General features: G+C 62.5%; 1 protein-coding gene across 1 annotated transcript in view; it reads right to left on the reverse strand.

Annotated features, from left to right (window-relative positions):
* NOL4L (nucleolar protein 4 like) overlaps nucleotides 1-15,659 on the reverse strand; it is a 68,012-nt gene that overhangs the window by 18,353 nt on the left and 34,000 nt on the right. The window contains exon 5 of the mRNA XM_064521720.1: nucleotides 4,525-4,666. Coding sequence (XP_064377790.1) covers nucleotides 4,525-4,666 — 142 coding nt within the window. The remainder of the gene's footprint in view (nucleotides 1-4,524; nucleotides 4,667-15,659) is intronic.

Consider the following 15,659-nt stretch of genomic DNA (forward strand, 5'->3'; position numbering starts at 1 on the left):
CGTCGCGGAAGGCGAGCGGTGCAGGGGAGCACCGAGACGTGTGCTGCTCTCAGGGCCTTTCTGTTGCTCTGCGTGCGTGCCGGCTCCCACAGATGTGTCCCTCCAGGATGTCCTGCACAATAGCTCAGCTTCAGCAGCAAAAAGTTCATGTTGATCTTGCTGCAGCTCTGGGTATCCACTCACTTCCTGCTGGGCCACTTACGACGTGAGTAACATCCTAGCAGGGAAGGGACCCTGAAGGGAGCTTCACAGTTTCCACTCCGGGGCCAGCAGGATGAGTAACAACGACGAAAATGGAAGGAGCTAGCTCGCAGGGCTGTTTTGGTCGCGGTCGCTGCGAAGAGCTGGCCTGTGCGCTGTGTGTCCCGGCGTGCCACCGTGCTGCCCAGCAGACAGTGACAAACCCCAGCCGAACCCCCTCCCTGCTGCCGGCGCTCTCCAGACTGCGCCTTTGCGGTCCCCTACCTCCAAAGTCACTGGGTCTAATCGGGTCCCTTTGCTGTTCCAAGGGCTGACGCTGCTGCAGCATGGTTATCCCAGGCCACGGCTCCTGGGCACTGCGACAAAACCAGGTGTTGCTTTTCATCACAGTTGCTTCTTAGCGCTTTGAAGATGCAGCAGATACCTGTGTACCGAAGCATGGGACAACTGTCCCCTGCTCACCTGCCTCTGAATTTCATACTGCTGTGCTTGTACGTCACGTGAGAATACCTGCTCCTTGCGGGCTCTAAAAGACCTGAAGTTGGTACTGCAGTACTTCAAACGAGACTGTCTTGAGAAGTGTGTCAAATGATCTTGACATACTGCTATCCAAACAGGAAATTCTTCATTAAAACTTCATACTTTAGAAAGCTTTGCATAGAAAATGTATTTCAAGCACCTTTACTGTGAAACGCCAGCAGAAGAGTGATTCAGAGACTGGGAAGGATTTTCAGAGGGAGCAGAGGCTGCTACAGCGGGCAGGAACTGTGGTGCTTTGGGGATGTTTTGGAGCACCAGAGGAGCAGGAAAGACAAAAGCATGAGGCAAGTCGAAGCAGGGAAGCGGGATTTCACACAGTGCTGCCACGGACTGGGGATGGGAGCGGGGAAAATACGCTCTCCCGGAAGGATTTTGGGGCAGCCATTCTGCTGCAGCCGGGCGCACTAATTTCTAGCCTCGCGTCCTGACTCAGTACTGTAGGCGATGCAAGACCCAGAAAATAAGCACTTGTGCCCGGGAGAGCGCAGCGTGCAGCCGGCCCCCCGCAGCTCCTGGGGGCTCGGTGCTGGGGTGCTGCCCGCCCGGCCCAGCCCAGCTGGGCGAGAGCAAGGCTCGGTGCTGGGGTGCTGCCCGCCCGGCCCAGCCCAGCTGGGCGAGAGCAAGGCTCGGTGCTGGGGTGCTGCCCGCCCGGCCCAGCCCAGCTGGGCGAGAGCAAGGCTCGGTGCTGGGGTGCTGCTCACCCGGCCCAGCCCAGCTGGGCGAGAGCAAGGCTCGGTGCTGGGGTGCTGCCCGCCCGGCCCAGCCCAGCTGGGTGAGAGCAAGGCTCGGTGCTGGGGTGCTGCCCGCCCGGCCCCAGCCCAGCTGGGCGAGAGCAAGGCTCGGTGCTGGGGTGCTGCCCGCCCGGCCCAGCCCAGCTGGGCGAGAGCAAGGCTCGGTGCTGGGGTGCTGCCCGCCCGGCCCAGCCCAGCTGGGCGAGAGCAAGGCTCGGTGCTGGGGTGCTGCCCGCCCGGCCCAGCCCAGCTGGGCGAGAGCAAGGCTCGGTGCTGGGGTGCTGCCCGCCCGGCCCAGCCCAGCTGGGCGAGAGCAAGGCTCGGTGCTGGGGTGCTGCCTGCCCGGCCCCAGCCCAGCTGGGCGAGAGCAAGGCTCGGCGCGGGAGGTGCCAGGGCCTTCCGGAGCGGTGGGAGCGGGGCGGCAGCTCCGGTGGCTCCTCCGAGGCACGGTGGACAGGTCTGTCCTGAGCTCCGGCATCTAAACACACTACAGCTGATCAACCGGCAATCCTGCCGGAGGAGCAGGAGCCGAACCGGCCTGGGCACTGGGCAGCCCCGGGAGGGTAAAGGTAAAGGCAGCGGAAAGTGGATCAATATCCAGTTTTGGCGCGGACAGAGCCCTTGCACTGCTGTGACTTGGGTGCTCCGCGCAGTGTGTCCTGGCCGGCAGAGCTCCAAGGAATTAGCACGGCTTTCAAGTGTTGGCTGCCTCTACGTAGTTGATTTTCCTGGGAGTGTCTTGTAGTGCATGGCCTAAACAAGTCTGTATGAACAAGGTAAAACACATTTGCTCCTAAAACAGAGCATTCACAGGTTGAGAGAAGAGGAAACTGAAGGGAGCTCAACACCGATTCATGCATATTCACTTCCCTGCTCCACTAATTTGCCTTTTCTCTTGTGACACGATGCTCTTTCTCTGCTCCATGCTTCTCTCCATCTAGCTGCCAGTGGCTGTCCTGGGCCACCTTTCTCCCTTGCCCAGGTCATGACGTTGTTCCTTCTGCCACTCGCCTGCAGGCCTCAGTCCTCGACAGGAGCACTGGTTCGGCAGGAGGATTGATCCAAGGCCTTGTGTCCCATGGCATCAGCCTGCATTTTAGAACTCCAGCACATGACACGAATACTGGATATTCACCAGAATGACAAAACTGGACTCCTCTTACTCAGTCCCCTAAAGTACTCCCTAAAGTCCAACAGTCTAATGGAAATCCCAATGCCTGGCCTCGAGCTGAAGGGTGCCGTCAGCAACCCCAGAGTTAGCTTGCTTATTCCTTGACTCCACCACTTCTGAATCAAACAACGCGTACTTCTTTTAGCCCTCTTCTGATCCATGCGAGAGCCCTGGGATACTTGCGCCCTTCACAAAGGGAACCATTTGTGCTTTATTAAGCTCGCTAATGAACCTGACCAAAGAAATTAAAGAAGCCAAGAAGGGCTCCAAAGAGGATATCTGCTTTTGAAGAAAAAAGTCACAGGGCATGAAAAATCGGAGCCACTTCCTAGGAGGGCAGAGAGAAAGGATTTAGCTTCAGTGAGACCATCTAGATTTGCCCAAAGGCCTGAGTCCCCTATTAAGTTACAGTCCTGTTGAATAACATAACTTTGAGCAAAGGGATCAGAAGCATGTCATTCTAAATTGTGAATGCGACTGGAATTCAGAGGTGTGGGATAAATCACAAGGCTGAAATACTTTGTTAGCAGCATGGTGAAGTACTGGGGGTATGGAAATACCTTGGCACAGCCATGGGTACGAAAGGCAGTGCTCCCTGGAGTGGTGTTTGCAGACTTCTGCCAGACCACTGCACGCACAGCCTGGTCCCGAAGAGCCGAACGCTTCTGAAGCAGGTTTGGTTACAGCTGTGTTAACATCAAAATGCCCTTCCTTCTACATGGCCTAAATACAGCGTCTTGTGCAAGCAGAAGTACTCCGGGCTGCCTGTTTCACCAAACGAGGACATGGTGCAGTGCAGACAGGTTTCACATCCTCACTTGGGCTGCTCGACTCCTGGGCTGGTGCTGGTATTTTTAAAAGCAGCAGTTTCTCAAAACTGCGGATTTGCAATAGAAACCAAAGTGTCCACAATGCACTGGAATAAGGAAAACAGCAAGGCACCATCGCTGCCTCTGGCCACACAAGTGGCTAAAAGCCACCCCAGGGAGACCTGCCAGTACAAAAGCCCTTTCTTTCCTCTGGGGTGGTTTTCCAGGCCCCTTTCTTAAAGCAACACTGACCCAAGCCGAGTTGTCCCTCGACTCCTCCGCTCCCTTCCTGCTCTTCCAGCAGCCTCTGCACTGGAGACAATGAGGGATTCAACCTCTCGAGCAAAAGCCGAGTAACAGTCTAACTACCGAACCCTTCCAAGCATCACGGAGATGAACTCTGACCCGAACTCATACTTCTACCACTTATTTACTTGCTCATTTTTTTAAACCAGCATGTTTCGCGGAACTAACACAACATCTCTTTTCGTCGAATGCTCCTTCCCACCCATCCCGCGTGCCTCACCTTCGACCCCTTCCAACCACCTGCCCAAGCGGGGAGGCACCACCCGACCCTCTGGTGGTCCCACCACGCTCCATCCTTGCCGATTACACGTTTTTGCCTTGGGGAATCGAGCATGTTGCCCACGCCGTAACTTTCCAACCGCGGGGAGCTGTGATGTGCGCTGCCGAGCGCCGCTGCCCTTCCTCTGGGGAGGGAGGGGCGGCCGATCTGCGGCTCAGGACTTCGCACGGGGAAACTATAACCTGACACCTTACAACAGGGTCTGGAAAACTCCGTCCGGAGGCGCTGGGAGTGGAGTCCCCACGCAGGTACCACCAGCACAAAGGCTGGAAAGGGCCTATCCGAGCAGGAGCCAACAGGCTAGATGGGAAGGACTGGGAAGTAGTGCTGTTAATAAGCCTGTGCTGATACGAAATCCATCCTACAGGTGGGACACCTGATCGGAGCGGGCTGGTTAATGTTTAATGAGTCACAAAAACACGTCGTGTCAGAGGCGCAGCTCTCCCTGCCCGCTGGTCCCGCGCGCCGGCGGCCCGGGGCACTCACCGTCCTCCTGGCTGGGCAGGTTCTGCGGGCTGCGCATGCTCTCGTCCTGGCTGGGGCTCAGGCTGGAGTTCAGGTGCTGGTCAGCTGAGATCCATGTGGAGTCATTCATATCAAAGTCCTCGCTGCTCACCGATGTCTCATCCTAAAAACAAGCAGGAAAGAGTTAACTCACCAGGGCTCTTTTCTTTCCTTATTTCTCTGGCTTTAACCGTGGCCCGTCCGGGGGTGGGGGGGAGTCAGCAGCTCCTGCACCCCCAGGAAAACTTGCCCATCTCTTGGCGCTCCAGGACACCTAGGAGCAGCCCTTCCCAGTGTGCTCCGGGCTGGGCAGCGTTTCCCCAGCGGAGCGCTCCCAGCGCTGCTTCCTGCCTGCAGACGTGCCTGAGCAATGGCACTGTCTGTAATTGAGGACAATTAGAAAGCGCTCGCATCCTGCAGGAGCGGATGGCTGAGCCCTGGAGTTTACCCTTTAATCTCCATCCCCACCAGCCTGCTTCTGGCAAGCAGGCAGCGTGTGGGAGGTGAGGACAGGGTGCAACTCTATTAAAACGGCTCTGTAAAACGTCTCAGACTTTGTTTTTGAGAGCAAATTATCTACTGCAACAGGAAGTACCAACGGAGCAACGCCGCTCGTGAACAACAGGAGTGTCTGGCGGTGCAAATCTGGGTAGCAACAATGATTTCCTAAGACCTTATTAGCTGCCTGACGCTGCAGAAAAGGCACCTGTAGCACAGCCCTGAGCTAAGGGACTGATCCCCGGCTTCCCTGGCCGCGGGGGCTCGTATCGGCACGGGCAGACCCCACGGGCAGGGCCCAGCGGAGCCGGCGGTGCCGCAGCCGGCGCTGGCACCGGGGCGGGTTTTGCCTCCGAGCCCTCGGGACGGGGCTGCGGGCGCCCGGGCTGCTCCCCTCCCGCGGAGGGTCCTGCAGCGGGACCGCGCCATCCCCGGCAGGCAGAGCCTCCCGGCAGCGCCGGCGACTTCCCCGTGGCATAGGCTGCATTCCTCTCTCCCACTCCTGCGGCTGAAAGGACATTTTCTCTCCCTCGCTCCCGCTCCCTCCTCTCTAACCTTTACAGCGCTCGGAGACACAGCCCTTGGCCGGCTTCCAGCGCCGGAAAGGTCAGCCGCAGGGTTTCAAAACCATCCTCGCCCAGGCAGCAGCCAGTTCTCAATGGAAGGAGGGGCCCAGGGACCTCCCGGAGCTGAACTTCCCAAACGCCCCGCCGCGGAGGAAGCACAGACGGGTCCCGTATTAACACGTTCCCGCTAACGATTCCCTTAGCAGCCCCCCCCCCCCCCAGCTTCCCTCCCGGAGCGACGGACAGGGACCACATCCAGCGCTGCCGGGCAGAGGGGAACACCTAAAACGTTTCCAGCCCTGCTTTCAACTCGCTTTCCTTCGCCTGAAGGAACATTGCAAGGGCTCGGAAACTCCCAGGTGTGGGGTTCTCCTTTTTTTAATCTGCCGGTCCTTGGAAGCAGTGCAATCCCCATTCCCTTCTCTGCTAAGAAGCAACGGGCAGGAAACCCCTCCGACGCACGGCTGTACCCCATAAAAGCTGCCCCGTCGCACCACCGCTGGCTGACTCTCTTTTTTTTTTTATTGTGAACAAACGAATGGCTTTAAAGGCAGGTTTGTGCTTTCTCTGCCCTGCCCTCGTCGCTGCAGACACATCTGCTCGCCCGGGGCAGGAACCGCGGGATCTGGCCGTCCCTCCCCCCGGCCGAGACGGGCCTCGCGGGGTTTCCTGCAATTCACAGCTCAGGACGGCGGCACCGGCCCCCCAGCGCCCGCCGCCGCCCCCCCCCGGCTCCCCGCCGGCCCCCCCGGGCCGGTGCCCTTGGCGGGCCGGGGCAGGGCAGGAGCCGCGCGAGGCACCGCGCAGCAGGGCCCCAAGGCGCGGAGCAGCGCGGCCTCGCCAGAAACTCCATCTTGCACTCAGGGCCACAGCACCACAAAGGTCTCTCTGTTGCAAACTACGGACAGCGTCTTCATTGTAAGGGTTTTCAGGGAGCCGGCCACCCTAATATCTGGCCTCCACACAGGCTTATTCAAGATTACTGCTGCAGCTTAAGAGACGGCTGCAAATGCCAAGGTGGCACCTGCCAGGTGGCAACTGAGGAGGCCTGGGAGCGACCGCGGCGGTTCCTGAAAACGCCCGGCCCAGGCGCATCTTCCGCAGGGTTCGACCTGCAGCGGACATCCAGCCCCAGCGCCCGAGGCTAACCCACGGGGCGTCACGCTCTACACACCCTCATACGCCTCGGAAAAACCAGCGTCTCCTACGCACATGCTCTGTAAAATGCTTTATAAATGCGCACAGCTCTCTCTAGGTGCAACATTATCAGCCCCCGATTGGGAAAGCTTTGGATATCAAACAAGAAACCAATCACTACAAATGACTCGGGTCACATAAGGCCATCACACATCTACAAGTCCGTGATACGACCGTCAGGAGAAGGAGCGTGCTGCCCTGTCTAGCAGCCCCGTCTCCGTCAATACACTGTCACCCCGCGCTTTTCAGCCAGGGCCTTCTGCTCTGCAGTGCTAACACCCTCGTCCAAAACGCTAACAGGATAAATTTCCTGGCACTGCACAGGTCCGGCAGCGCAGCCCACCTCAAAGAAATGCAAAGCTAATAATAAAGAGTAATATGCAAAGCTAATAATAAAGAAATGCAAAGCTAACGACGACAGCAAGGTGCACTCTCTGGTGAAGGGTCCTGCCAGGAACCAGCCAAAGCCAACGGCCTAACTCCTGACCCGGCATCGCCGCTCGTCCCGTGGGACGGCTGCAGGCAGCGTCCTGCGGCTGCGCCCGTGACTCTGCCCCGGGGGCTCCTGACACCTCCGCGCTCTCCCCGCACCAAGAGAGGGGCCGGGCTCGCGGGGTCTCCCTGCCGCTCATCCTGGTAGCGCTGCCTGTTCAGCAGCCTGAGCTGCCCCTTAGCTGCGTCCTGCGGCTACCGGCGGGTTCGGCACCACCGACCGGCGCAGACCCGCTGGTGCCAAGGTCCTGCTGGAGCCTGCAGGGCCCCGAGCGCCGCACCTTCCCCGCGCTGCCGCGGCGCCCCGGCTCCCGGTGCCGCCACCGATCCCGAGCGCCGCGGCCCCCCGCCACGGCTCCGGCCGGAGCTGGGCTCCAGGTCACCCCAGGAGCAGGAGGCTCCTGTCTGCTGGCCGCGGCACAGGGCGCTTTCTGGTGTCACGCCGAGGACGCCGGGGCGAGAGCAGAGCAGGCGACCGGGGGCAGCTCCTAATCCTCCCCGCCCGCCGCTAACCTGGCCGAGCCCCGCGCCTCCGAACCGCCTCCGCGGCCCCCCAGCCGCAGCGACGGCCGCGACTCGGAGCAATACGGTAGCGCTCCTCGCCCCTTCCACCCGCTTTTGGCTCGCGAGGCAGGCAGCTCGCTCTCCTTCCTCCCCGGGTCCTCAGGAGAATTCGCTCTGCTAATTTCTTCTTTCCTGTAAACAAACTTCAAATGAAACTTTCATTAGAAAACAGCGCAATCCATTACCAGCGCCCGCCTCAGGACTCGCCGCCTCTTCCCCGCTTCCATGCCGCGGGGGGAAGCGAGCGCCTGCCCTCGCCGGCCAGCGCCGAGCCGCCCCGCCACCGCCGCGCCGCCGCGGCCCTCCTGCTCCCGGCCTGCCCCGGCTCTCCGCAGGGAGCTCCTCGCCCCGCGGTGCAGTCCCATCGCTTTGTTCCCAACGTTCGCGGGACCAAGGGTCAGGCAGCCTGCGTGCGGCTCCCCTTCGGAAAGGGGAAGTCGGATCCTGCCGCCGCGCTCGCAGGCCCCACCCAAGCAGCGGAGCAGGGCTCCCGGCCCGGCCCCGGTTTGGAAAAACAACATCCCTGCTCCTCTCCTTATCTACAGTCCAACATTCACAGCTGCGCTGCAGACGCTCTCAGCCAGGGTTTTCCAACTGGCACAGGCGGACGCTCGCGTGCGCCGAGCTGACGCTCCGCACTTCTCTCCCACTTTTCATTCACGAACCTCCAAGCGCTTGGTACGCGCTCGTCTGCCAACTCCACAACTAACTCCCTCCGAGTTAGGAAACCGTTCTTCCTACGGCAGAGCCGAGAAAGGAGAGCGCTGGCAGCAGCACCGCCCGGTGCGGGAGGGCGGCGAGCTGGGGACAGGGCCAGGAGCAGGCCCAGCAGCTCCGGGCTGCCGCGCTTTCGTTGCTGGACGAGGTTTCGCGGAGAGGAGCCTCCCGTGCCGCAGGCTGGAGCAGGGCAGGGGCGGAGAGCTGCTCTTACGGCCCCGTCTCGTAAACGTGTGCAAGGCTATCGGTAACCTGCTTATTTTACAAGCAGGCTCAGTTTCCCGGGGACTGGCCTGCAAGCATCTCCAGCCACTGCACACTCTGCCTCACAAAATATTCCGTAAATATTCCGTCAACTCAGTTTGCTTTCTTTTTTTGAGGCCTTTTACTTTAAAACACGTCCTTTCGCGCCACGGCCTGCTATCCTGATTGGATTTCCTTCAGAGCAGAAACCGAGGCCGCGCGAGCCCAACCTGCCCGCACCTCGCCGCCTCTCCGGCGCGGCCGGCAGCAGCTATGTTTCAGAGTCAACAAAAGGCAATGCCCAACCGCCGGCCCCGCCGTGCCGCCGCCGTGCCAGCAGCCCCCCCGGGCAGGGGCGGCCCGGCCCCCACCGGCCCCCGGGACGCAGCCGGCGCGGGGGGAGCGGCGGGGCAGCCTCACCTCCGTGGCAGCGACCGCTCAAACCCGGCCTCCGAGCATGCCAAGAAGGTATTGAACCAGATTTGACCCCAACTTAACCAGTTCAGCGCACCGAAAGGCTTACGACCGGACGAGAAAACGCTCCGGGTCAAAGACTGACACCGCAGCCACAGACACCGCGGCGGTCACCGCTCCGCAGAGCCCCACGAAGCCGGCGTGCCCCAAGCGCTGCCGCCCGCTCCCGCCTGCGATTTACACCCCAAACAAAGTACGGCGAGCGCTCTCCGCGCCCGCTCCCTCACCCTGCGCCCTTATTTACTGTAATTTCTGCTGTTTTCTGCAGGGCTCGGCGAAAATAAGATAGGGTATTCGTTGCAGAAAAAGGGAAAGGAGTTGCTTTAAGAGGTGAACACGAGGATGGAAGGGGGCAGCTATCCCCCCTACCCCTTCTGGGGTCTTTCCCCGGGGGCAGCCCCCCAAGGGTGCTGTCGTCGCCTGAGCGCGAGGCTGTCGCGCTGCCGTGCCCCGGCGGCCCCTGCCCAGCCCGGCCCGGCCCTGCTGTTCAGCGCGGAGGTGCTGAACCGGGAGGTGCCGGCACCGAGCGGCCCGGCCCGGCCCCGCCGCCCGGCCCCCGCCGGGGAAGCCGCCCCGCCGCCCGCGCCGGGGACCGGCACCCGCTCGGAACCGAACCGGCACCTGCTTTGACGTGCAAGGACGCGGTTAGGTCTTAATTCCTCCTTGGCGATAAACGGAAAGGGCGCTCGGGTCTTCCGCGAACACGGGGAAAGGCGCTCCGTCTCCCACCCGGGCGGTACGGCGGGTCCTGCCCGAGCGGCCCGGAGCGGGGGGCTGCGGGCTCCGAGCAGAAGCGCCCCGGGGGCGGGGCGGCCGGTTTGCAGCGGCCCCCCCGGCGGTGCGGGGGGGGGGGGGGTTGTTGTGGTTGTTTCACCCCGAGCGGGACGCGGTCTGCAAGCGGAGTTCGGCGCTGCCCCTCCACGGGCCGGGCCCACCACAATGCAGCGCCGAGCACCGCTGCCCCCCCCTTCCCCCCCCCCCCCCGGCAATAAACAGCTCCGCGGTGCAAATCCGCCTGAGCGCGCGTGCAAACAGCGCGGCCGCGGGGGGGGGGCAGCGGGCGGCGGGGAGCGGCGCCCAAGCGGGGCTCCGCCGCCTCCGGGGGGGCAGCTCCTTCCGCCGCCATCCCCCCCCCGGCAGCGGCGATGGCGGCCGGGGAGCGCGGCCGGTGCCCGGGCGCCGCGGGGGCCGGAGCGCTCGCCCCGCGCTGCCTCCTCCCACTTTCTTTCTGCGCTTTTGTGCTCTTCCGGGGGGGCGGGGGGGAGCCGCGAAGGACGCGCTCTCCGCGGCCCCCGCCAACTTCCCGCGGCCCCCCCCGCCGCCCCCGCCGCCCCCCCCGCCGCCTACCTGGTGCGGGGCCCGGGGCCTGGCGGCCTGCGCCAGCCCGGCGGCGCCGGAGGGCCGGAGGGCCGGGGAGGGGGCCGGGCCGGCGGCGCTCGCCGAGGCTGACAGCCAGCTGCTGCCCGGGGAGAGGGGCCGGCGCTGCGGAGCGCGTCACCGGCGGCTCCCGGGGGGGCGGAGGGGGCGCGGCGGGGCCCGGCCGCGGGCGGAGGGGCGGAGGCGGCGGGGGAAGGGGAGCGCGGCCGCGGGGGGCGGGCGCAGCGGGCGGGCGGCGCGGCGGGGGGCGCGGGGGGGCCGGGAAGAGCAGCACGGCGGGGAGGGCGGGGAGGGCGGGGAGGGCGCTGCCTCCGCCAGGCAGAGACAATGTCCAGGGCGGGCGCCGGCTGCGCAGCGCCGGGAATGCGCGGCCGGGCCCGGCTCGGCTCGGCTCGGCTCGGCTCGGCCCGGCCCGGTCCGGCTCGGCTGTGCTCGGCCCTGCTGTGCTCGGCCCGGCTTGGCCCGGCTTGGCTCCGCTCGCCTGTGCTAGGTTCTGCTAGGCACGGCTCTGCTCGGCTCGGTTCTGCATGGCCCGGCTCGGCCTGGCTCGCCTCGGCTCTGCTCAGCTCGGCCCGCCTCGGCTCAGTTCTGCGTGGCCCAGCTCAGCCCGGCCCGCCTCGGCTGTGCTCAGCTCAGCCCGGCCCAGCTCAGCTCAGCCCAGCTTGGCTCTGCTTGGCCCAGCTCAGCTCAGCCCAGCCCAGTTCGGCTCGGCCTGGCTCAGCTCTGCTCAGCCCGGCTTGGGTGAGCTCAGCCCGGCCTGGTTCAGCTTGGCCCAGCCTGGCCCGGCTCAGCTCTGCTCAGCCCAGCTCAGGTGAGCTCGGCCCAGCCTGGTTCGGCTCGGCTCAGCCGTGCCCCGCTGCCCCCCGCGCTGGCAGCTCCGCACGATGCCCCATGGGCAGCTCAGCAGGGCCCCGTCCGCACAGCCCCCAGGAGCCACAGGGCCGGGGGTGCCGGTGGTGCCGGCGATGGAGCCCCCCAGGCCCGGGCCGGGCTGCCGCCCCCACCTCGGGGGGGGCCCATGGCTGCCTGCTCTGCCAGAGCCTTTTGTTCCCCAGGAGCCCTGGCACCGGCGGGACCCGCGCCGCCCAGCCCCGCTTCAGCCCTGGGGTCTCGGCCGCTGGGGCCGGGGGTGGCTGGGGCCGGTGGCTGCCCCCCCCCCCGTGGCCGGGCCCCGCCGCGGCGCTCGGCCCTTCGCCCTTGCAAAGGGAATTTTTGCGAAATAACCCCAACGCAACCGATTTTGCGGCCGAGCCCGCGGCAGGCCCGTGCCATCGCCAGGGATGGGAGCTGCCACATTCGCGTTTATGGCTCGTTAGCACGGATGTCCAATTATCGGGTTTTCTATCCCGGCGTTAACTACTTGGCTGCCGAGGCCAGCGCGCAGGGGGAGTGGGGCTCGGGGGGGGCCGCGGCCCGCTGTGCGGCACGGGATGAGCGCGGGGCTGCGGGAGAGGCCTAACGCCCTCCTTCTCCAGCCTCTGCGGAGCCGGGAGACCACGGGCCGGACCGGAGCCGGGGGGTCTCCTGAGCCCCCCAAGGCAGCGGCCACGGGGGGCAACACCGTGAGGCCCGGCCGCCCCGGGGGGCCGCGCTGCGCTCCGGCCGCCCCCGCTGCCGCCTCTCCCTGGAGCTAAAATAAAACCGTGACCATTTAAGGTGAACGGGAGACTCGTCGAGCGGAGCAGGCTTTAACCCCTTCCCGCTGCCGAGCTTCGCTGGCGCCTCGCGGGGCCGCGGCGGGACGGGGGCCGCGGCGGGACGGGGGCCCTGGGGCCGTGGGCCGGAGCACGGGCACCGCCTCGCCACGCGGCCGCTCTCGTTTGACGCTAAGTGCCTTTGTGCGGGCCGCGTTAATCCACTTTGGAAACGGATTAACCTAAATTTCGCCTCGGCGAACGGAGCGTCGGGCAGAGGCGCCCGCGCGGGTGCAGAGGGGGCCGCGCGGGTCAGGCCGGCGCGGGGGCCCGCGGCCGTGAAGTCCCCTTCGAGTGGATATTTTTGGATTAATCATCTAGGGGGAAATAACCGGCAATTAGATACGGAGTCAGTAATGGTAATTTATCAAGTTGTCAGGGACAGGGGTAAGTGCCTTGCGGGGTTACTTTTAAAAAAGCAAAAAAACAATAAACCAGTACTACTGTTATTATATAATATATATAATACTTATCAAATATATTATTTATGAGTCGCTTCCCTCCCCTTCTCCATGCAGCGTGTGCATTACTGGTGATGCCGGCACACAACTTCGCGTGGACGCAGCCGCCAACCCGCGCGGGAAACCCGGGGCTCCCCGGTCCCGTCACCGCCGGGGCCCCCAAGTCGCGCGAGGCCTGGCCAAAGCCGGGCCCTGTCCCCGAGTCGCGCCAGGCCTTGCCGAAGCCGGGCCCTGCTGCCGCAGGCACGGCAACACCGCGGCGGGAGCGCGGGGCCGGGCGGCGGAAGGATCCCGGCTCTCGCCCCGGAGGAGCCACTGACTCACGGGCGACCTTGTGCGAGTCACTTGATGTTCTTGTGCCTCTGAAAAGTGGGTTAGATAACAAACGGGACCTACCGCCTCTGATCCGCCGTGACCACCGAGCCCGCTGGATAACGAGCACTAGAAACGCAAACCTTTCAGGAGGGCGGCCAGCACGGAAAGCGGGGCAAAAGGGCGGCCAGGGTAGGAGGAAGCTGCCGAAGGACGAGCACGGTCACAAGGGACGAGGAGGATGTTCGGCTTTGAACAGCACTATTTTAATTTACTAAACCCATTTAAGGCCAATTTTTTAGCCAGTCTCAAGGCACAGTGTGTTTTTCACAAACGGCTCGGGGAGCAAAGCTCAGCTGGGCGCGCAAGGCTCGGTTTTGGGGCTTGAGCGGGGAGTCCATGCCACCAAGCAAGGTGCAGGCCTGCGCGGGCTTAACTGCGGCAGCAACAAAAGCAAGCGCACGCTTCAAGGTTAAAAAGCTGAACCACACCGATTCATCTTCCGCAATAACGGAAATCATTAATAACAGCTCGCGCTCTCCAAGCGGCTGCCCCCCGAGCTCCCGAGGAGCTCTATCAGCGCGCGAGACTCACGGCTCCCTCCGAGGCGTCACCCCCTTGGCAGGGAGAGGCCATCACGGAAGAGCCGGGACCTGCCCGAAGTGCCCGGGTTTGCGAGACGACGCAGAAAACCGTGCCGGGGTGAGCTGTTTAGCCGGATCCGCAAGACTATTCCACGGACAGCATGCCAGGGAATAAAGACAGGGGATGTTTTCCAGCCCTGCAGCGTGGCCCTTCGCAGGTGGGCGATTTGGGGGAAGCGTTTCACAGCCTCACTATTCGGGACCAAAATCACAACTTTGTGATGCTGCTGGAAAAAGCCACCTCCGATGCTCATTATCCTGCAGGGAACAGGCAGCATCGCTCCTCACAAAATACGGGCAATACTTGGGAAAAATTATAAATAAATAAATAAAAAAGCCCAGTGATTTCTGGCCATATTCGCTCATTGTTCTCAGAAACGGGCTAAAGCAGTGAAGCTCTGGGCTGGTCAGGCGGCCCGGCTGGATGCCGTGCGCTGGAGACCAGGCGTACGCCGGATCGTATGTAATTACCAACGGGGGGGCCCCGGGGCCGGCTCCGGCCGCGGCGGGTGCAGGGAGCCCCGTGGGCTCAGCGGGGCCAGGGCCGTGCCGTGCTCCGTGGGTCCCCGGCGCGGGCGCAGGGCACCCGGGTACCGGCGCCCGTCCTCCCTCCCGGTGCTCCCGCGGCCCCGGTTCACGCAGCAGGTCGGCGATGCCCACGTCTCTCCTTCCTCTGGCCCAACCCGCCGTGAACACGGATAGCCAAAACTGTACTGACAGTGGGGTAAACGTCTGCAGATCCCCCAGCCGCTTTACCCAGACCTCGGTTAAGCTGCACAACGTCACCAGGAAGCAAAGGGTGAGAAAGGCACCAGCTCCTCTCCGCACCCAGGTACAGCAGCCGGCGGGGAGATCAGAGCCGACCGGCAGCGCACAGCCGCTGAATACACCCGGCCGGGTTGTACTTAGCATCACTGGAATTTGGCGACAGCACTCGATTTAACACCTCCTGTCTTACATAAAATGCTTCTCCCGGTACTGCAAAGGGTCAGGGCCTCGGCACCACCAGGGGCTGGGCTCGGGCTGGTTCGCTTGCACTGAGCCTGGCATCGCGCACGCCACGGTAGTTAGTACACAGCTTACCTAAACGCAGCCACACCGGGAAAAATGCTGGAAGAGCTACAAAGCTGGAAATAAAAGTGCTTCAGTTTTTAGTATCTGTGAACTTCACAGTTAATTATAACAACAAAACCGAGCTGAGGCTCGCTGAAAGCAGGCCATTCAGAGAAGCTAAAACTAGGCTAAACGATCCGATCATCTGACCTCCGGCATCTCAGAGCCGTTAAGGCCAAGAGCGAAAGTTTTGCTGAACTGTCTTTGGCAGCTAAGAGCACGAAGAAAAGGAGCAAACGTAAAGAACGCTGTCGCGACAGCCGAACCCGCTCCAGCTCCCATCACTCCGCACAGGCAACTTATACCAGTACTTTTGCCTGGGCCGTCTGTCATTTGGGAGGTAATTTAAATTTATTAGCAAAAACCACCTTTGCCAATACGAGCTGCGTCCCCACTAGAGGGCTTCGCGGATGCAGATGCACGAGCAACCTTTGTTGCATGGAGCAGTTCTGTATTTCAAATAGTTACGGCTACACTGAACTCAGTAATTTGTATTTAGCAAAATCGAATCGTTTAGAAAGGTTAAGGCATTTGGACTGCAAAGCACAAGAGCTGGAGAATCTGCCTCTTCCCTAGGAGCTCGTCTCCATGGATATTCGCTCTCCCTGCACTAAAAGTGAGCCCCATAGTTCCAGTTTGAACTTTGCTAAGTTTGGCCTTCAGACTGTTCTCCTTGTTTGTTATTTGACGGTTATTATTAAATTTGCTTTAGTGACTTCAAGGTACCAACAACCTCTACGTTACAACCTCTAATCAAATCCCCTC

This window comes from Dromaius novaehollandiae, chromosome 16 (assembly GCF_036370855.1).
Source record: "Dromaius novaehollandiae isolate bDroNov1 chromosome 16, bDroNov1.hap1, whole genome shotgun sequence".
NCBI lineage: Eukaryota > Metazoa > Chordata > Aves > Casuariiformes > Dromaiidae > Dromaius > Dromaius novaehollandiae.